Source organism: Loxodonta africana, chromosome 13 (genome assembly GCF_030014295.1).
Source record: "Loxodonta africana isolate mLoxAfr1 chromosome 13, mLoxAfr1.hap2, whole genome shotgun sequence".
Lineage (NCBI taxonomy): Eukaryota > Metazoa > Chordata > Mammalia > Proboscidea > Elephantidae > Loxodonta > Loxodonta africana.
In genome coordinates, this window is record NC_087354.1 from 49,452,775 (window position 1) to 49,475,535 (window position 22,761).

General features: G+C 47.9%; 1 protein-coding gene across 1 annotated transcript in view; it reads right to left on the reverse strand.

Annotated features, from left to right (window-relative positions):
- Positions 1-22,761, reverse strand: part of MAP2K1 (mitogen-activated protein kinase kinase 1) — a 96,710-nt gene that overhangs the window by 5,905 nt on the left and 68,044 nt on the right. The window contains exons 6-7 of the mRNA XM_064267376.1: positions 6,807-6,931; positions 3,910-4,111 (exon numbers count right to left, since the gene is read on the reverse strand). Coding sequence (XP_064123446.1) covers positions 3,910-4,111; positions 6,807-6,931 — 327 coding nt within the window. The remainder of the gene's footprint in view (positions 1-3,909; positions 4,112-6,806; positions 6,932-22,761) is intronic.

Genomic DNA, 22,761 nt, shown 5'->3' on the forward strand with positions numbered 1-22,761 from the left:
TTTTGAGTTTTGTAAAGTGGGATTGGATAATAAAATTATATCTGCCCTTCCTCCCCCTTCCTTGTCATTCAAAGAAGAGCAAATGAGATACAAGCAGTCCCCAGGTTACGAACGTCCAACTTATGTACAACCTGTAGTTACAAACGTACCCCCGTAAAGCCTACTAAAAATTCAAGGTACATACAATGGTTCATAACAAATGGGCACTACTTTGTGACACACATCAAAACATTATTATTATTACTGTATTATTATGTTAAAGATGTTTTAGTGTATCTGGCAGTGTTTAATGTTTTTATGCACAGAAGGGTACACTATATACTAAGACAAACATTGACGTTAGATACGAAGTGTACCTAACTATTCTGACTTATGTGCAATTTTGACTTAAAGACAGACTTAGGAACAGAACTCAAGCGTAATCTGAGGACTGCCTATAATGTCAAAGGACTCAGCTTCTTCCTTGTCCCTGAACTTGGTTTTTTTTTTATACCTGTCTTTTTTTTTTTTTTTGTCTTAGTGATGTAGAGCTGTTATAACAGAAATGCCACAAGTGGGTGGATTTCACAAACAGAAATTAATTTTCTCACAGTTTAAGGGGCTCAAAGTCCGAGTTCAAGCTGCTGTCTCTAGGGGAAGGCTTTCTCTCTCTGTTGCTTTGGAAGAAGGTCCTTGTCTCTTCTGAGCTTCTGCTCCTGGGTGGTCTTCATATGGCTTGGCATCTCTCTTCCCCATCTCTGCTTCTCAGATGCTTGTTTAATCTCTTCTGTATCTCAAAGGGATTGACTCAAGACACACCCTGCACTAATCCTGTCTCATTAACAACCCATTCCCAGATGGAATAATAACCACAGGTGTAGAGGTTAGGATTTACAACATATTCTGGGGGGACATAATTCAATCCATAATATTCCACCCCTTGACCCCCCAAAATTCATGTGCTTGCTACATGCAAAACACATTCACCCCATCACATCATCCCCAAAGTCTTAAATCAACTCCAAGTCCGAAATCTCATCTTCTGAATCATCTAAATCAAATCTGGGTGAGACTTGAGGTGTATTCCATCCCGGGGCAAAACTCCTCTTCATCTGCGAACCTGTGATATCTACAAATTACCTGCTTTCAAACAAATTGCAATGGTAGAACAGGCACAAGGTAGACATTTCCTTTACAAACGGGAGAAACTGGAGTGAAAGAAGGGGTAACAGGTACCAAGTCCAAAATTCAGCAGAATAATTTACATCAGCTCTCAAGGCTTGAAAATAATCCTCTGTTCTCTGAGACTATCTGGGCAGTGGCCCTGCCCCCAGACCCTAGCTGTTGGCCATGCCCTTTGCATTTGGGTAGAGGCCCCTGGCCCTGGGCTTCAGCTCCGCCTTCCAGGGCCACTAGGACCACAACTCTGCTCCATTAACTTTGGGCAGTCCCATTCTCCTAGTCCATCTGAGTGGTGAACCTACCTCTTGACCCCAGGAGGCCCAGTTCTTCTGGCCCTTGGGCATGGCAGTCCAGTCCCTCAGCTCTGAGAAGTGGTCCCACCCCCCTGGCATTCGTGAACAGCAGCCCCACACTTTGGAACACAAGTTGGTGAAGATCTGTCTCTTTGAAACCCAGCAGGCCTGTGGTTCCACCCTTTGACATCGAGGCAGCCCTGCTTCCTGTGCTCTCTCCAACAGTTCCGCTGATCTCTCAGTTTCTCCAGGCACAGTCATTTTCTTGGAGGACAGCAGATGTAGCTCCTTTGACCTGTTTCCTGCCTGGAGAATTCTAAGAGGCAGATGGCATTGTTTCCTTTAGTTCTTTCTCTTCAATATAAGCTGATGGGTTTCTGCTGTGGTAGGTAGCTGGTTAGCTCCGTCAGACACTGGCTTAATCTCTTTAACAGAGATTGTGTAGCCAAATCCTCGATAAAAATTCAAGACACACGCGTCCTTAGTTTGTACAACAGAATTTTCCAAATCTTTAAGTTTTGTTTTTATTTTGCACAGTTCATTTTTAAGTCTCTTTCCTCTCACATTTTACTATAAGCAAGAAGAAACCATGTGGCCCCTTTAAGATCTTGCTTAGAAATCTCATCAGCCAGATAGACTGAATCAGAATCTGCATTTTAACAAGATCCCCCAGGTGATTCTTACCTATAACTTCCTGGGAACTGGTTAGAAATGCAAATTTGCAGCAGGGGTTCAAACCAGAATGAACTGGTTCGGAGCCCTGTTTTAAAGCCTCACCAAAAGCACAGTTAACATCCAAATGTCTAGCAACATTCTGTTGCTGACACCACATGTATTCTCTAAGACAACAGAAACAGAAACGTTCTCTATAGCTCTCCTCACTTCCTTTTGAGCCCTTCAGAATTGCCCCTGATGTCAATAACTCTACCAACAGTCTCTTCAAGGCAATGTAGGCTTTTACTATTAGTCACCTTAAAACTCTTCTGGCCGCTACCCATTACCTAATTCCAAAACTGCTTCCACATTTTAGGTATCTGTTAGAGCAGCACCCTACTTTCTCAGTACCAAATTCTTAGTTATCTAGTGCTACTATAACAGAAATACCACAAGTGAGTGCCTTTAACAAACAAATTAATTTTTTCACAGTTTTAGGAGGCTAGAGGTCCAAGTTCTAGGGGAAAGCGCTCTCTCTGTCAGCTCTGGAGGAAGGTCCTTGTCTCTTCTGAACTTCTGCTCCTGGGCAATCTTCATGTGGCTTGGCATCTCCCTTCCCCATCTCTGCTTCTTTCCCTTGCTTGTTTTAATCTCTTTTATATCGCAAAAGAGACTGACTCAAGACACACCCTACACTAATCCTGCGTCATTAATATAATAAAACCAACCCATTCCCAAATGGGATTGTAACCACAGGCATGGAGGTCAGGATTTACAACACATATTTTTGGGAGACACAATTCAATCCATAACAATACCTCAGAGTCATAGACCAGCCTCAGGGACCAGAGCCACCAGCTCTTCCGATGATCTGCCAACCTCCTCCCAGTCCCCTCTGTCTCCCTTTATACACACTCTCTCCCACATGGGGAAACCCTGGTGGCACAGTGGTTAAGAGCTTCGGCTGCTAACCACCGGGCACCCCTTGGAAGCCCTATGCGGCAGGTCCACTCAGAATCAACTGGACAGCAATGGGTTTGGTTTCTGTTTTCTCCCATATGGGCCTCATGGATCAGATCTCCCTGGTCAGACAGGAGCTTCCTGATAGAAACTACATATGAAAATGATGGCTGGGCCAGAATCTTCACTAAGGATCAGGTTTACTTCACAATATTCGCGTTCAGAGAGGCCAGTGGTTGTGCATAGTGTTTATCATCTTGGGAGTCAGACTTGGCCACTTACAAGCTTATGTGACCTGGGCATGCTAACTGCTCTGTGCCTCAGTTTCCTCATCTATAAAACAGAGATTATAACAGTGCTCCCATACAGGGTCGTTACTAAAAATAGGTAATGCGAGGCAAATCGAGAGAGGTAGAAAGTAGATTAGCGGTTGCCAGGGGCTGGGGGCGGGGGCGGTAGGAGTGACTGCTAATTGGTAAGATGGAAATGTTCTACAATTAGATAATGGTGATGGCTGCACAATACTGTGACTATACTAAAAACCAGTGGATTTTATACATTAAAACGGTGAATTCTATAAAATTAAAAAAATGACCAAAATAAAAAAATAAGAAGAAAATGCCATGACCAAAAAAAAAAAAAAAACGATACTGAACAGAAAGAGCTAAGCACAGTGCCTGGAACGTAGTAGGCACCCAACAAATAGTAGGAAGTTGGTGGTAATAACGTGGAGACCCATGCCCTATTTCCCCTTTGCCCCCAGCCTGCCACAGGGCCAGGGGTCAGTCTGGGGCTTATGTACAGATAATCAGCCCTCCAGAAACCCCAGACAGGCACTCACAGCTGAGCGGCCTCCCAGGGGTCCTTGGCCTGGGCGGTGTCTCAGCTGCATCTCCCTCCACATGGCACCCAAACATCAGCTCCAGCTCCTTGGCATCTGGAGGAGGGATGGGGTACCTCCCAACTGCCATCTCCACAAGAGAGAGCCCCATGCTCCAGATGTCCGACTGCACAGAATAGTGGGTCCCCTGGAGTCTTTCTGGCTGCAGGAGAGATGGACACACAATTATAATCACCTAACTCGGCCCAAGCAGAAGAGGGTGGGTGGATGAGTCCCCAGGGATGCTCAGAGAGGTCTCCAGGTTGGCCTGGGCTTCCTGCCCCTTGAGGGGTTTGTTCTGCAGGACAGTGGGCTGCTTTGCTCAGTCCTGGCCCTGGTCTGCCAATGCATTTTATCTTCTTCTGTCCCTTCATCTTGAGAGCTGACATCCCGGTTCAGAACCTCCTGAATCTGGCCTCCTGCCTGCCCCCAAATACTGTGTTTACCTACTCAAGGTGGCTCCTGCGGCTCTGACCCCTCCTCCAGCCTCTATCTCCCGTGAACTGAGTGCATCCACCACAGCCTGTGGGTCCAGGTTTGCCCAGCCTGACCACAGTTTTGCATGTGCAGCAGCCTGTCCGAGGCCAAGCTAAGAGACTCATCTTGTCATGCGAGTCAGAGACATGAAATCTCTGGAACATGGGTCACCGTGAGTGATGCAGTCAGTAGAAACGACACTGGCCTGAGTCTGGAACGCTGAGTTCTAAGATCCACTCTGCCACTGACTCAAAGTCTATCCTTGGACAACATGGAATGGTAGAAAAGGCAAAGGATTTGTGTCAGGAGATCTAAGTTCCTACAGGCTACGTGATCCTGAGCCTCGATTTCCTCATCTATAAAATGGGACTGATGATGATGTCATTAACATTAACAATGCCTGCCCTGGTGGCACAATGGTTAAGCACCTGGCTTCTAACCGAGAGGTTGGTGGTTCAAATCCACCCAGCTGCTCTGTGGGAGAAAGACCTGGCAATCTGTTCCCATAAAGGTTACAGCCTAGAAAATCCTATGGGGCAGTTCTACGCTGTCACATGGGGTGCCTATGAGTTGAAATCAACTCAACAGCCCCTAACAACAACAATTTAATGCACAGGGTTATTAAGAAGGTCAAATCAAATGAAAATGTATGTTAGATGTTGTAAAATGCTATAAAATATGAGTTGTTATTGGTGAAAAGAGTAAAAAAAGTGCTATACAAAGGCATCATTTTTACTGAGCATTATTTTAAATATCACATGTATTTCAAAAGCCCTACATAAAAAACTTTAGCTATTCTGACTATCATATATTTATTTAGACATCAAATTATTTTTCACTAACTCCAACACTAGACTGTTTTGGAACTGACCACATAACCACAAAAACCACGCCACTAAACCCTGGATCAATAAGTCCCAGGGCCCGTTCATTGATTTTGAACTTGAGAGTTGGCAGCTGAGTGCCCTGGGGTGTCGGCTGCTCAGTTATTAGCATTTAGAGAAGAGGCAGTGAGGGGAGGGCTGGGGAAGGGGGTCGGGTTCTGAAGGACCTGTGGGTTTGGATGTTTCTTAAAGGCTGTGAGTCACTATAGTGGCCGGGTTGGGATGTGGGTCAGCACCCGGGTGAGTGATGTTGACATTAGCTGGAGTCTCAGTGGGGGCGGGGGCCAGCAGGAAGGAATGTGGCCATGAACTTCCACACAGAGAGGCCAGGGTCTGCTATCAAAATCCTACCAAGAGGCAAGTGAGGGTGTGCTGTGGAAGGACTGTTGAACTGCCAAGGAGGAGATTAGCTTTCGATCCTGGCTCTGCAAGGTTAGGTGGGCAAGGTGCTCAACTGCCCTCAGTCTATACTTCCTCATCTCTAAAATGAGAACAATCATCTTTACCTGATGGCATAATTACAGGACTCCAGTGAGATCATTCACTCGTGTGAAAGTGTTTTGAAAGAGAGCACAAAGAGCGCTCTCCACGCACTAAGCATCCTAAGCCTCTGAGCTGTCCCCTACCTCCAGAAAGGTTCCCACTCACTCGAACACTCCTTTACCCTGTGCCTCTTCAGCACGCGTGCACATTCTCACCATTCCAAATTGTTCTCAGGCATGCGTCCTCCACTCACTCACCGAACATGCACCCCACTGGCCAAGCATTTCCTGAGCACCTGCCACATGCCAGGCCCCGCACCTGGCCCTGAGGACAACAGGGATGCCTACGGCCTCGTCTCTACGAGGGAAGAGAAGATGCTGATGCAGCCACGGATGTGGGGACAGCCACGGATGTGGGGACAGCCACACAGCACTCTGGTGGCAGCGCGGGCCAGGTTTTCTGGGCTGAGACGGGGGAGGTGACTGGGAGACATGCAGCAAAAAGGGAAAGAAGAGGCTGGACTAGAAAACAATTGTGAACAGAGTTAGGGGCCACTGGATGCTGAAGGATGGGGAGCTGGAAGGGAACTTAAAAGCTGTGATCACGTTTCTACCTTGGGACACCAGGAAACAGTGATGCCATTTACTGCTAACGGTTTGGGGTGGGCTCATGTTTGGGACTTTAGGGTTTGAGCATCTGATGACAATCAGGTAGGAATACCCAGAGGTAGCTGGAACTCACCACCTCTTCAGAATGGAAGCCAAGATCTGGGAAACATCTAAAGCTACAGGCATGCCCTCTCTTCTAGTGAGCCAATGTGCCAATACACCAATTATGCTCCAAGGCCAAGGCCAGGATCATCTCCCCATTAGACTGCGATCTCCATGGTGCCCTCATCCCTCTGCCCCCCAGTCTCACCACCCAACGCAAGGCCCTGGATCCACAGGAGAATGCACCCATTTGGCCCCATTCCTGCTGGAAGAGAAGCTTGAAAATGGAGCCCACTGCTCATACCGACATGTAGGACCTGGTGCCCACGAAGGAGTTAGCCATGGAGTCGATGAGCTGCCCACTGACCCCAAAGTCACATAGCTTGATCTCCCCACGGGAGTTCACCAGGATGTTGGAGGGCTTGACATCTGCAAGGACAAGAAAACAGAAAAGCAGGGAGTTACCACAGATAGGTCGGGGAGGAGAAGGGTCTGTGCCCACAGACAGATCAGCCTTGACCACCGGTCCCAGGACAGCCCCGATCTCAGAGCCAGACCTCGGCTGACACACACTGGACACTTAAGTCCCTTATTCCTCCTCGTTCTGAGTTCAAGGAAGGACTATCAGGAGATGAGATGACAAGCTGCCGCAGAGGCAGGACAGGAAGACAGCAGATGTCCACAGATGGCCCATGGTAGGGATCCATTATCATGAATAGTCAAGATTTCAAAGTCTGTTGCTTCAACCACCCCTGCTGGTGAAATACCATATTTGTGGTTGGATCGAAAGGGATAGGGAAAAAAAAAAACAAACAAAAAACACAATATGGCCTGTACGCTTGCTGAGGCTACAGACCACAGACTCAGAGGGGATGGAGTAGGACAGGATTTCCTGCTCTTGACACACGTACCCTGCGCAGAGTTTATGGGTTGTATGTGTGGCAGGGGCTAGGAGCTGCCTTAAGATGCTTTTTCACTGAAGTCACCCCTAACAGCCTGCACATCTACCCTGTTAATGAAAACTGCCCCTCAGGGTCGATGTCATGCCCTCAGCACCAGACCCTGAGAGCAGGCCTCCCCTACACAACCACCAACTCCTGCTGTCAGCACCCCCTTTGTGAGAGAGATTGACAATTCCAAATGTCTTCTCTCCCACCTGATTCACATAACTGCCTGTAAAGTGGGCAGCAAGTGCCGCTTATGCTCATTTACGGGTGGGCAAACTGAGGCTCGACCTTGGTGCAGGTCCCCAGGCCAGGGCTTTTCAGGCAGATGTTGGCAAACAAGGAAGGCCCACTCAAGAGCAGGGACAAAACCATAAACTCTGACAGGGAGTCTCTGATAGATGTGATAAAACACAACATTGACCATGTAGAAAATTGGTAAAAAAACAAAACAAAAAACCATCCATAATTCCAACTTACCAGAACTATTATTAGTATTTTATTATTTTTCCCTTCAATGCTCTTTCACATGGATACATTTATTTATTCTTAAAGACATTCCAATAGGTCCATTTAAGTAGTCTTCCAAGGGTAAAATGAGCGGGGGGATTACCCTCTAATATTCCAGTATGTCCTTCACCTATGCACCCCCACCTAGGCCTCATCACCTCCTGCCCAGGTTGTGACCACAGTTCCCTGGCAGCTTCACCCTCTCTCTACCCAACCCTCGGCATCATGAGGGCAGGGACGTTGTCTGTGTTACCACTATAACCTGGGAGCCAGAACAATTCCTGCTTGTTGAAAGAATGGATGTAAACTCAACACGTACACTCACAGAAGCTTCTCAAATGGATGAATGTAAACCCAATGTGTACACTGACATGTTAGCATACGTGTGTGTACACACACATGTATACATACATGCACACAGAGCAATCACACAGTCTTTCTAAGACCCAGAATGTCACCTCCTCGGCCAACTGGTTCCAGGTCAGGCTCTTCAGTAAGGAGCACAGGATACGAGACCCAGGTGACTTTTCCAAGCCCCATTGTTGTTGTAATTGGTGTTAGCCGCCACCAAGTTGGCTCCTGACTCATGGTGACCCATGTGTTACAGAGTAGAACTGCTCCATAGGGTTTTCTTGGCTTTAATTTCTACAGAAGCAGTTTGCCAGGCCCTTCTTCCATGGAGTCATTGGATGGGTTCAAACCATCAACTTTTAGGTTAGCAGCTGATTGCCAATCACTTGTGCCACTGTGGTGCAATGGATCACTTTTGCGTGGCCTTTCTTGCCATGGTCTTGTAACTTCCACCCAGGTGATTGGGCGAGACTGTGCAGATGGGGTAATTGTGGCCCACCAAAGGGACTGGTCAGTTTTGCCATCCTGCTGGGCTTGAAATGAGCCATCCCAGATACGGGAAGGAGAGGATTTCACCACCATCAAGGCAGGAGAGACTGGCAGGAGGCACCACAATGGGCTTCTCAGCCCACAGAGTGACAAAGGCAGAGGCTGAGGGGCCAAAGAGAGAGGCATGCCTGCAGCACAGCTGGGAAGAGGCTGTTCTGGTGGAAGAATTGCACCCTGAGCATTCCCGAACCTGAACTATACCGTATAACTTCCCTAATAAACCCCATAATCATGAGTATTGTCTTTGAGTTCTCTCTGGCCATTGCAATGAACTATTGAACCCAAAAGGGAAGGAGAGAGTGCCGTGGGAGGGACGGTTTGTGTCAGAACTGGTAAAGACGAGAGAGAGAGGAGGAATGTCTGACCTCTGCCTCACAGGACTCAGCCTTGGGCTGTTGATCTTGATTCTCCTTTCCCTTGTGACGTTAGAGGAGGTCAGATGTCGTACCCACGGTGTTTTTACAGCCATTCAGGCTCCTTCCAAATTCTCCCACAGACCCCTTTTGTCTCCTGTACAAGCATTTTCAGAATATGGGCACCAGAAGTAGCCTCAGAGGGCATCTGGTTCCTCCCGTTTGTGGTGGGGACGAGGAGTTTAAGGCCCAAAGGGGTCCAGGGACTAGTCCGAGGTCACACAGCAAAAACGGTGAAGGTGGAACCAGAGTGCAGCCCTTCTGATGCCTAGACTTGCCCTCTTCCCCGCCACCCTCCAGCCATATTATTCCACAGTTTCACTCATCTGCCCAATGTCCACTGAGCACTTACTATGTGCAGGCACCATGCAGCTCCCAGAGAGACAGCAGTGAACAAATGGACCAAATCCCCACTGCTGTGACGCTTAAATGTCAGTGTGAGGAGACAGACAGTAAACAAACAGATGTGTAATGCCAGGTGGTTACAGTACCATGAAGAAAAATAAAACAACACAAGAGCTTAGAAAGTGAGGGGGTGCTGTTTTGATGAGGTGATGAGGGAATGCTTCCGTGAGGAGGTAACACTTGGGCAACCACCTGGGTGAAGTGAGGGAGTGAGACGTGTGGCCTACTGGAGATTCCATGCACATGGGGAGATTACCAAAGGGACTGACTCTTTTGTTTCTTCTCACGCCTCGAGTTAGAGCAGGCCAGACAAAGAGACTGAAGCCTGACATGGAGCGCACACAGGAAGAGTCTCAGATACAAGCCCCTCTCTTCCCCTAATACCCGGCCTTTCAATCCCTGTGGCTAGACTACTTGGCCTGACCGTCCTCCTGTTCCGGATGGTCGTTGTGGCATATTCAGGTGTTACTGTAAGGCCTTTTTTTGGGTCTCTTTGTTTTTTGCTTTTGGGGGAAGCTTTATGTGGTAAAAATATACTTAACAAAATGTTTTATCAATTCAACAATTTTTACAAATGCGATTCTGTGACACTGATGACATTCATCATGTTGTGTAACCAACCCTCCAGTAACCAGCTGCCACCAAGTCCACGCCAACTCGTGGCGACCCCAACTCATGGAGACCTCATGTGTGTCAGAGTACAACTGTGTTCCATAGGGTTTTCAATGGCTGATTTGGGGGAAGTAGGTCACCAGGCCTTTCTTCTGAGGCACCTCTAGGCAAACTCAAACCTCTAACCTTTCAGTTAGCAGCTAAGTGCATTAACCATATGCCCCACCCAGGGACTCCATGCAGCCCTCACCACTATCCTTTTCCAAATCATTCCACTAACAGAAACTCAGTGCCCCCTCAGTATAACTCCCCTTCCCTCCTCCCTCCCATCTTGGTAATCACTAATAGACTTTGATGTCTGGGTATTTGCCTAGTTCATATAAATGAGATCATACAATATTTGTCCTTTTGTGGCTGACTCATTTCACTCAGCATAATGTTTTCAAGGTTCATCCATGTCATAGCACGTACCAGGACCTCATTTCTCTTTATGGCTGAGTACAGGCCCTGTTTTAAAGCAACAGAGTTGCACTGGCTAAAAAGAACAAACCGAAAAAACCAAGCCAGTTGCTGTCAAGTCGATTCCGACTCATAGGGACCTTATAGGACAGAGTAGAACTGCCCTATAGGGTTTCCAAGGAGCAGCTGGTGGATCTGCACTGCTGACCTTTTGATAAGTAACCGAGCCCTTAACCACTGCACCATCAGGGCTCCGGCTAAGGAGCCAGGAGGCCTGTATGCAAGTCCTGACCCTGCCACCTGCTCTAATGCAGCCTTACCCAAGTCACTTCACTGCTCTGGGGCTTGGTCTGCCCATCGGTAACCAAAAACCAAACCCATTGCCGTCAAGTTGATTCTGACTCATAGCGACTCTATAGAACAAAGTAGAACTGCCCCATATGGTTTCCAAGGAGTGGTTGGTGGATTCGAACTGCCGACTTTTGGTTAGCAGCTCAACCCTTAACCACTGCAGCACCAGGACCCCAGGCAGGGATAATAATCACAGCTATCACAACCTCACAAGATGGCGGCCAGGGATGGTCTGCCAGACTATGGGCATTTCAATACCTCACAGTGTTAGAGGATTACGAGGATTGATCGTTACACAGGCTGGCCTCAAAGATTAGCAGTTCATAGAGCCAGACACCCCTCACTACCCAGCAGAGAGCGCCGCCCTCCCCAGGCCCCAGGGAAACTCCTTCTCTGTGCCTTAGACACTGCCTTTCTGAGCTCCAGGTGCTGCTCAGCAGTATCTGCACTGCTACTGCTGCTGTGGCTGTCCTTTCATCTGATGTCTACTCACATGGAAAACAAGCCTCTTTTTTTTTTCAAGCTTATGTAACATTTCTGGCTGTCAGCGTTGGTTCCCCCAATGCCCTAGGGATCAACACTGCAGAGCTCAGTGGGGTCTGAGAAGAAGACAGGGAGCTCTGAGCTAGTCCCCCTGCCTGCACCACATGGGTCCTAGGAGCCAGATACACTGCACACTGCCCATCCTGGGTGACCCCGAAGGCCTGACAGGGAGAAGCTCCTTGGAAATCTGGGCCTGCTATACCCACAGTGTGCCACTGTACACACCAGGCTGGGTGTGCTCCTCCAAGGCCACCCCCATGAACCCCAGCTCTTCTCTGGGGCAGAAAAGAGGCATAAGATGTTACATAAGGCCAGGGAGATTGTTTCCTGATCTCTGGGCTTGTGGCACCTGTTTTCTTCCCAAAACAGCCACCCCCTGCTGGCCCCCGTTTTTCCTGTCCCCAGTGTTATGTATTAAATTGTGCCCCCCAAAATATGTGCTGTGAATCCTAACCCCTCTACCTGTGTCAGAGTAGAACTGTGTTCCATAGGGTTTTCAATGGCTCATTTTGGGAAAGGAGATCACCAGGCCCTTCTTCTGGGGAACTCTGGGTAAACTCAAACCTCTAACCTTTCAGTTAGCAGCTAAGTGCGTTAACCATTTGCCCTACCCAGGAGCAGTGAAGTGACTTGCTCAAGGCTGCATTAGAGCAGGTGGCAGGGTCAGGACTTGCATACAGGCCTCCTGGCTCCTTAGCCGGAGCCCTGATGGTGCAGTGGTTAAGGGCTCGGTTACTTATCAAAAGGTCAGCAGTGCAGATCCACCAGCTGCTCCTTGGAAACCCTATAGGGCAGTTCTACTCTGTCCTATAAGGTCCCTATGAGTCGGAATCGACTTGACGGCAACCGGCTTGGTTTTTTCGGTTTGTTCTTTTTAGCCAGTGCAACTCTGTTGCTTTAAAACAGGGCCTGTACTCAGCCATAAAGAGAAATGAGGTCCTGGTACGTGCTATGACATGGATGAACCTTGAAAACATTATGCTGAGTGAAATGAGTCAGCCACAAAAGGACAAATATTGTGTGATCTCATTTATATGAACTAGGCAAATACCTAGAGACCAAAGTCTATTAGTGATTACCAAGATGGGAGGGAGGAGGGAAGGGGAATTATACTGAGGGGGCACTGAGTTTCTGTTAGTGATTTGGAAAAGGGTAGTGGTGGGAATAGGGTTTCCTTGTTGTCAGTGGGGCCATATCACTGTAGATGTGTCTTAAACCTAACTACTTTTGAGACATAAAAAGAGCAGATGAGACACAGAAGGCAAGCACAAATGGGGTAAAGACAGAGGCCACGTGCAGATCTCCAAGGAAGGTTGAGAAGAACGCTAGAGAAGCTGAGACAAGGATCCTCCCCCAGACAGCGAAAGCCTTCCCTTAGAGCAGGCACCCTGAATTTGGACTTCTAGTCTCCTAAACTGTGAGAAAATAAGCTTCTATACATTAAAGCCACCTACCTGTGGTACTTGTTACAGCAGCACTAGGTAGCTAAGATACCAGTTACCTTCCGCCTCTACCCCATACTGCACAGTAACACCCACACAAATAGGGTGTTGCTCCACTGCAATGGCTCCCTTCTGCCCAAGAGCCTGGCCTTCCACCATTTTCTCCTTACCACTCCAACTTCATGCCCCAACACATCCCTGCCTCCACCTTCTCCTGGTTCAGGATGGCCTCCCTCTAACTGCCCTGTGTTTAAGAGTCTAGCCTCTGAGCCTTTTCTTGTGCTGGTTTCCGCTTCTAGAACATCCTCCTTCCCCACTCACCCTCTCATCTCCACTTCTGGGTGCCTAGTTCTTCCGAGTCCCCTTCCCTACTTGGGGATATGGCGCCGCTCCTGGAGTCCTGGGAGATTTAACTGGCTTCCTTCCCACTCTCCTCCAGGAGAGCCCTCAAATGTTGTTCAAATCATGAGCCCCCCTCTACAACAGACCCCATGTTCTCTTTCTGACCCTTCAATAATAAGAGGGTGATGCTTGAATTAAGCTGTTCAGCGGGTTGTCTATTCTGTTAACACTTCAGGAGCGCCTGTTGCGTGCCTACGCTGTGCTAGGAGTACAAAGGACACAGTACCTGTTCATAGAGCCATCTCCAGACCCAAAACAACGAGAACACATTCACACAGGATTAAGGGCAGAGACACAGATGGGCACTGTGCGCTTGGAGAGTCTACAATCTTCTAACCAGCCCCACCTTCCGAGGGCAGCCTGGGCAGCTGATGAGGCCCCATCAGGCAGGTGTACCAAGACTAAGGTCAGCCCTCATTTTTTCCCTCCATGTTTGAGTATTTGCGTTTTGTTTGGCCTAGGCTAGTATTAACAGAAGCTGCATTCCTCCAGACTTTCTGGAGCCATGGAGGCTGGATGAAGACCAGAAACTATTGCCCTGAGATAATTTTAAAACTTTAAAACAAAAATATCCCCTGAAGTCTTCTTAAAATCAAATAATAGTTTAGCTTAACTAGTAACAAATGTTTCCCTTGAGAATTGCGCTCTTTTAAGATCTATCTATATGGGATCGACTGACAACAGCAACTCAAAAGATTTGATAGGAAACTCAGGGGACAGTGAGTTTACGTTAATGGAAGAGGAACAACTCATCAAAGGAGGGTGAGAATGGCTGCACAACTTGAAGAACATAACCAGTGTCACTGAATTGTATGTGTAGACATTGTTGGATCAGCGTATGTTCTGCTGCATATACTTTCCATAACAATAACAAAAATAAAATAAATTTTTAAAAAAGAAGTTGCACTCCCTGCTGGAGGGTGGTGGGGAAGAATGCAAGATGGAAGAAAGTGGAGCACGGAGAAACAGTGGGGAGAGGAGGACAACAGAAAACAAAGGTGGGAGTGGGGAGCACAGAAGAAAAAGAACAGGCTGGGGGGAGGGAAGCCAAGGCCCACAGAAACCCCCCTCTGGCTCATCTGAGACAAAGACGGAATGCAAAAGCAAAAAGAAGTTGGATAAGTGTGAGTTACAGGTAAAAAAAAAAAAAAAAAAAAGGCAAATGAGTTTTTTTCTAACAGTGACTTTTAGACTGGAAATGGTCTTCGCAACCCAGGCAGAACCTTAAAAAACAGGTGAGGGGAAAGGTGGCTGACCTTAGAAGTCAGATCACCTCAACAGAGCCACATACACGTTATCCATGGCCTCAGGGAGTTAATTAAGGAGCAAAGATAATAAAAATTCTGAGAAAATCCCCAAACCTTCAATTAGCTATTACCTGTAACCTCCTTACCCAAGCTTTCCCAAGATGTACAAAAGAGGCTCTAGATTTCTCCCCTTCCTGTCTTCCCGCAGAAACCTTGGTGGAGTAAGGTTAAGAGCTACAGCTGCTAACCAATAAAGTCAGCAGTTCGAACCCACCAGGTGCCCCCTGGAAACTCAAGGGGGCAGTTCTATTCTGTCCATAGGGCCGCTATGAGTCTGAAGCAACTCGATGGCAACAGATTTTTGTTTTTTGTTTTTGTCTTTCCCCAGCTAACGAGGTGGTAGGACAGGCGGGCCGGCAGAAGAAAACCCACAACAGCTCTGATCAAGCAAGCACCTGCTATGGCCAGGCCCTTTAAAGACTTGACTTCTTTAATCCTCATAGTGACTACAGAAACAAGCATTGGAAACCCCTGTATAAACCAAAACCAAACCAGCTGCCATTGAGTCAGTTCCAACTCCTGGTGACCCTACGTGACGCAGAGTAGAATGCATCACACGGCTGTTTTCACGGCTGTGATCTTTCGAAAGCAGATTGACAGGCCTTTCTTCTGAGGCACCTCTGAGTAGGTGCCAACTGCCAACTTTCCAGTTAGCAGGCTAGCTCTTAACTGTCTGCATCATTCAAGGACTCCTAAATCCCTGTATACAGATGTGGAAAACTGAGGCCCCAAGAGGGCACATTGCCCAAAGAGGTCACACAGTGAGTTTTAGGGAAGAGGCTGGGGTTAAAACTCAGGGATTCTGATTTAGTGCTCTCTCCAAAGCCTAGATAGCCTGACCCCAGATAGCCAGACTATCGGCACAGCACTTTGAGTTCTATGCACTCCGAAAGTTCAGAAAAGCCATTTTATTGAAGATACAGTTGGGGAAAGGCTTACATTACAGATGTAGAACAAGCTTTATGTCTGGGAGCAGGATTCGACTTGGAGTGGGCTGAAACCCTTGAATTCCAGAGTGTGAGAAAATAATGCGCCCCAGCTGAGGCAGTGAATGCTGCTTCCTTCTCCGTGGCAGCCCATTTATCCCTCTTGACAACTCTAACCTGGAGAAAACGTGCTGACAGCAGGAACTAATGGTTGTGTTTCCCACCTCCTTCTGCCTAACAACTGAGTTCAAAGGGGGAGACCCTGGAGCTCAGGTGCCAGGTCCCAACAAGGCAACTATTTTCATTCCTTCCACTTTGTAGATTTCTACAGCCAAGTCCAGCAACTGCCTCTTAATTTCCTTCTTCTCTCCCAAGATTCATTAGTTTTGAAATGCTTTCATTCTCTACCCTCTTGCAGGCCCTCTCTCCCAATTCCCTGCTCATCACCACCCCTGCCCCCACCCCAAAAAGGCACCCAAACCCTGACAGTTAAGCATTAATTATACAGAATTTACTAAAAGTACAGGAATTGGTTCTCATTTGCACACACTATTCCAAGAGATGTTCTACATTTTTAAAATAAGATGTCGCAACAGGTATAGGTGCTATGGATATAGGTGCTACACTTATAAAAAGGATAACTACAAGAAAACTGAGAGACCCCAAGTGTGTGCAAGAGGGCAAAGGGGGGGGGAGGGAAGAGGGCAGGAAAGGTGAGGCGGAAAGGGGCAGGAAAGGGAAAACCTCATATTCCCTGACCTCTCATTTCTAATGACTCTGTGATAATAATATGTGGCTGTACTTACAGATGGTGTCCTGGTGGCACAGTGGTTAAGTGCTCAACTGCTAACTGAAAGGTTGGTGGTTCAAACCCACCAGCTGTTCCATGGGAGAAAGATGTGGCAGTCTGCTGTTAAGATTTACAGACTTGGAAAACCTATGGGGCAGTTCTACTCTGTCCTACCGGGTCACTGTGAGTCAGAATCAGCTGGAAGGCAGTGGGTTTGGTGGGTTTAGTATACTTACAGGCACAGACCCATTTTACAGATATGGAAATAAGGCTCTGTGCCCATGCCCAAGGTCATAAAGTAATCTTTCTGTTGAAATAACCTGCCTTTAAGCAGTATATTCCCACCTCCAGACTACTTAGGTTACTCCAGAAGACAAGCAGGTATGCAATTTATCACAAAACCAATCAACCACCCACAGACAGGAGAACAGCATTGTTAAAGTGGATACTTTACACTATTCAAGAAAGAGAAATCACCTAACAAAGTGTTTTGACCTGTTGAAGGCTAATTTTGCTCAGCAGGAGGAAAGGAAAAAAAAGGACAGTGGAAAAAGAGAAAGGTGAAGACAGGCCAGAGATCTGTTCATTTTTAAATCGAGAAAGCCAATCAAACCCTTGGCCATCCAGAGGATCCAAACTCACAGCGACCCCATGTGTTACAGCGTATAATTGCTCCATAAGGTTTTCCTGGACTTCATCTTCACAGAAATAGATCACCAGGCCTTTCTTCCGCCAACCTTTAGGTTAGTAATCCAACACAAACCCTCTGCACCACCCAGGGACCTTTTAAATGGAGAATGGGAGACTTTTCCAGCAACAAGACTGTATTTATGGTGACCCAGCAGTTCTACTCTGTCCTATAGGGTCGCTATGAGTTTGGTTTGGTTTAGGCTCCACCAAAGAAAGGCATCGCTATTTGTGCCTGGATCACAGCTCAGGATGATTAATCAGAAAGTCTGAAAAGTTGCTGAGGGAACCACTCATCGGTCATTTCTAGCTTAGCTTGGTACAGGCCCCCTAAAGGAAAGCACTGACGAGAGCATGGTAGGACAATTTAAGGACAAATGGAAGCCAGATACAACAGGCATTCACTGTTTAGTGTGTACGCACACACAGACACAGACACACACACATACCCCTTTGGGGTTAGTGCTCCCGCCTCACTCCAACCAACTGGTTCAGGTAGAGACTGGCAATCAGAAAACCCCGTGCGGTGGCCACAGGGCAGGCCCCTACCCCGGCTGGGCCAATCACAGTTCTCCATCCCTACCCCCACCAACCCAGGTCTGAGCACATGGCCCCTATCAGTCCAACCAGAGTCCTTCCTCAGGATTTTCTACCTGAAGCTGGGAACCGCTCTTGATCTCTGATAGTGAGACTGTAAAAGCCAGGGGCACTGGTTCTAGTCTGGTAAAGACAGCTGGTCTGATAGAATAAATGTTAGTAGCATATGCCACCTTCTAGTAATTCTTTTTTTCAACACAAAAGTAGAGACTAGGGCAACTAAACATGTGCCCATTACCTGGCGTCAACAATCACCCACTCATTGCCTATCTGGTTTCACCTATAACCCTTAGCTTTTAGGGGGTGAGAGTGGGTATTTTAAGGCAAATCTCACACCTCATGTCAATTCACTCATATAAATTTAGCTGACTTTTAAGGTATAGTCTTGGTTCTTCAACTAGAAGTAGAAGCTGTAGGAGGGCAGGGGCTGCCGTCTGCTTCTCAGGAGCTCCAGTATTATACGTTCAAAGGGGCTTTTAAAGGCCACAACTGTGATGCTGTTAACACAAAACGTGGTCCAAAGGTTTCACATGATCCTGAGGATAGTCCCAGGAGATGGAGAAGGCAAGAGAGATTACCCCTAAATGCCATGACGGGGTGAGGCTTAGAGATGTTGAGCAACTCTGCCAGGATCCCTCAGCGGCCAGTGGCTGAGCAGGAGGGAACCTTCCAGCAGTCTGTAGTCACAATGCCAAAGGGAGAAGATGCTTGGCTCTGAGGCTGCCCGGTGAGCAGCAGCTTTCTGGGGGTCCAATGCAGCCCCCACCACCTAATAGCAGTACAGGCCCTTCACAGGGCCGTAAACACTCACTTCCAAGGATAAACTTTGAAACGCTGTTTCCATATTAAAAAGAAAACCCCATCTCTCTTGTTTCTAATTAATTTGGTGCTCTGGAGCCTTAAACTGGCTCCCACCCACACACCGTGCTATGTTGTCACTCCCTGGTGTCAGGCACTGTAAACTGACTGCCATCTTGCCTGACTGCTGGTGGATGAAATCTGCCCTTCTTTGGTCACCAGGCTTTCAAATCAAGCCAGCTCTCCCGAAACCCAAGAGCCTCCACAAGAATTTATCTGTAACTAAGAACAGCAGCAGTCCCAGCCCCAGGTTTCCCTAGAAATGAGAATTTAGATCACCTCTCAGCCCAGGGTGCTGGGCCCTTCCTAAAGGGACTAGGTGCAGCCTCAGGGCACAGACGACTGTTCCTTCCCACCACAACCACCTCGGAAAGGGCCATGGGGCAAGTCTTCCTTCCCCTCCCCATCTTCCCATACCAGTACCTGCTCTTTGCTCTCTGGGGAGGCCCACCTTGTTTTCCAGGGATTGCCTAGAATAAACCCTCTCCCCTATCTGTCCCCTCCTCTCTCTTCACTCTGCTACCATCTTAGACGCACATTATCTCTCACCTGGACCACTGCTACAGCCTCCGCATTGCCTTCTCCCCTCTCCAGCTCAATCAGCCTCACCAGTCAGAGCCCCCTTCCTTAAAGGATGGCTTTGCCCACCCCGCCTGCCTGAGCTCCCTGCTGCCCATGGTGAAGCAGAGTTCCTGACATGGCACTGAAGACCCTCCTTCACCGCCACAACTTACCCTCCCTACTTGAATTCCCACCACTTGCCATCAGAACCCTCTGTTCTAGAAGCCCCAGCTACTTGCTGTCTCCTCTAGGAACAGGTCTGTGCTCTCCTGGCTCCGTGCCAGACTCGTGTTTCCCTCTTTCTGGAGTCCTTTCCCTGACATACATCTATTATTTCTTCCTATGCTTCAAACCCCAGCTCAAATAGCACCTCTTCCAGAAGCTTCCCTAAAGGGACCCAAGGAAGCACCAACCCCCAACCCATGTCCTGCCTGCCTTTCTTGTGGAGCTTAGAGACAAGCTCACCTGCAGCCATGTCCATTGCTGTGGGTCCAGCAGGTGAGACAACTCCAGAGAGTTCGTGACTCATATTTCTAACCAGGAGACCAGTATACTGGATTCCCTAAGTAGCCACCCCTTGAGTCTCTCCACCTCCAAGGTAGGACAGTCTCCACAGAGTCAAGAAGAATCCCTTCTCCCTGCAAATTCACTGTCCCTTCAAGCTGTCGCCCACACAGCTGGAGGATGAGATTGGTGGGCAAGGGAAGCAGAGACATAGCCAGGCCCTGCCTCGTGGACACCATGGTTGACCTTTTATGATCTGAGGGGCAGAGTGCACTCCCCCCACCCCTTACAGAGATGGCGACCGTCTCAGTCCAGAACCCTGTGCAGCCTTAAGCCCTGGAAGGTGCGGCGGGGGAGCAGTGGGCACCCTGACTTTCTGCTCAGGAAAGCCTGGCAGGACTCCTGAAAAGCCTTGGCAGGTGAGGGCTGCAGAAGAAGCCACTCAGAAATTCATTTGCATACAAGTCCACTACAAACAGCTTGTAAAACAGCCACAAAATAAAAAATAAACTCTGGTAGCTTCAGGCCTTGCCTTTTGGGAGTCAAAAGCAAGCCCAGACTCTGCTATGACTGACGTGGGAGGAAGAATTTGGAGCCTGAAATTGTGATGTTGCTGAGGACCCTGTTCCTCCACAGGCTGCTGCCACAGAAAACGGAAGGACTAAATGGAAACCTCTGTAGCTAATTCCTTTAGGAGCTTCAAGGTCAGGAAAAAATCCTCCCTCCTGGCTTTGTCATCCATCATGTTGTCCTCAAGAACTCAAGGGTGACCGGCTAAAGTCTGAGTTTTGTGCTGTAATCCTAAATTTTCCTCAGCCAAGGGAGTCTTCTTCTTCCCCTTACCTCAGGGGACAGCGAACTTCTTCTGCAAAGGGCCAAATAGTAAATATTTCAGGCTTTGAGGACTACATGGTCTCTTTTGCAAGTAACTACTCAACTCTGCCCTTATGGGGCAAAAGCAGACGTATCCAAAAAAACCCAAACCCACTGCCATCGAGTCGATTCTGACTCACAGCGACCCTATAGGAAAGAGAACTGCCCCATAGGGTTTTCAAGGAGCGCCTGGGGGTCCAAACTGCCGACCTTTTGGTTAGCAGCCACAGCTCTTAACCACTATGCCACCAGCGTTTCCAAAGCAGACAAAGACAATAGTTAAACAAATGAACACGACTGCATGCCAATAAAACTTCATTTATGGACACTGGAATTTGAATTTCATATCATTTGTTATATCACAAATTTTTATAAAACCATTCTTAGCTTGTAGGTCATACATAAATAGGCAGCTAGCCAGATTTGGCCTGAGGACTAGTTTGCCCACACCTGCAGTAATTGCTTGATTATTGTTCTGACCCCGAGTGGACAGTCTCTGTCTTCCTGACCTGATGTTTCTTTTTGGGAGGTGGTGGGTAGTGAAAAAACTGCTAAAAAAAACAAAGACCCTTCTTCTTCCTTTGGGATATGCTCCTCTCTAAACAGCAAATGTCAATCCAGGGACCCATCTTCCCTACCATGGGGGTGGGCATATGACCCAGGGTGGCCACCCAGAGTACTCTAGTCCCCTGGGCACAGTGACTAGTCCAGCAGTCGGCAGGTGCTCCAAGCACAGCCAATCAGAGTCCACTAGTGTTTCAAGCATTGATCTAGATGCTGGGAAGAGTGGACGGGGCTCTTTCTCCAGGACTGGGAACACTGAAGAACAGATGCCCCTGGTAAAGAGAATCTGAACAGAAAGGAAGCCCACACAAGGATGAGCAAAGCCCAGAGATGACCAGAGTCGTGAGACTGTCATTTTGACCCCAGATTCACGCCTGCCTGGAACCTCCTGGTGACCCAAGCCAATATACACCCTCTCCTGATTAAGTAATCTTGACTTGGGTTTCGAACACAACAAAAGAGCTGTGACTAATAAATTAGGCTGCAACAGACCCTATTTGAAAGCTGGCAGGGTAGCTTTATTGTTGTTAGGTGCTGTCAAGTCAGCTCTGACTCATAGCCACCCTATGTATAACAGAACGAAACACTGCCCGGTTCTGTGCCATCCCAATTGTTGCTATGTTTGAGGCCCTTTTTGCAGCCACTGTGTCAATTCATTTTGTTAAGGGTCTTCCTCTTTTTCTACTTTACCAAACATGATGTCCTTCTCCAGGGACTAGTACTTCTCGGTAACATGACTAGGAGCATTCTGGCTGTACTTCATCCAAGACAGATTTGTTCATTCTTCTGACAATCCACAGTATATTCAATATTCTTCACCAACAACTATTTAAAGGCATCAATTCTTCTTCAGTCTTCCTTACTCACTGTCCAGCTTTCACAGGTAAATGAGGCAGTTGAAAATACCATGGCTTGGGAAGGCGCACCTTAGTCCTCAAAGGGGCAGGGCAGCGATGCATGCTAAAGCAATGACACTGGCTGTGTTCCACCAATCTCATATTAAGAGTCGTTTACAGATCTGTCTCTTTTCCCTGTTGGATTCTAAGCTCGTGGAGGACACAATTCATTTCTGAGCCATCTTTATGCCCTCTGTGGTGCTTCACCCAGTAGCTTGCACTTGGTAGGTATTTAACGAACATGAGTTACTTTTTACAAATATGATTTTTTCTGGGTTGGGACAAGAACGTGTGAGGAGAGGGTCGTGAATAACCATGCAGGGGCACGTACGTATACCTACCTGTGACTGTGCACCAGAATGTCACCTGGAGGTTCAGAGAAAACTCACACTCCCCGAGGGCCCCAGATGCCATACCCACCCCTGATCAACGGCCCACAACCACATACACCAGGCTGAGCTGCGCAGACTGCTTCTCCCTTTGGATACCCAGAGGAAACAGAATACAATGTTCTGGACCAGCACCGGGACAGATCACAGTGAACCAATGCAATGGGTAAAATTCAGAATAGCTGCCCAGAGCCTCAGACATCAGGAATATTAGCTGTACATGTCCTACCCAGAAAGTCCTGCTCCATGGTGGCAGAAACAAATCACTTCAGGAATGAGGGTGAGAACGTGCTTACGTCTAAGTTCCCATCCTGCAGGGACACATC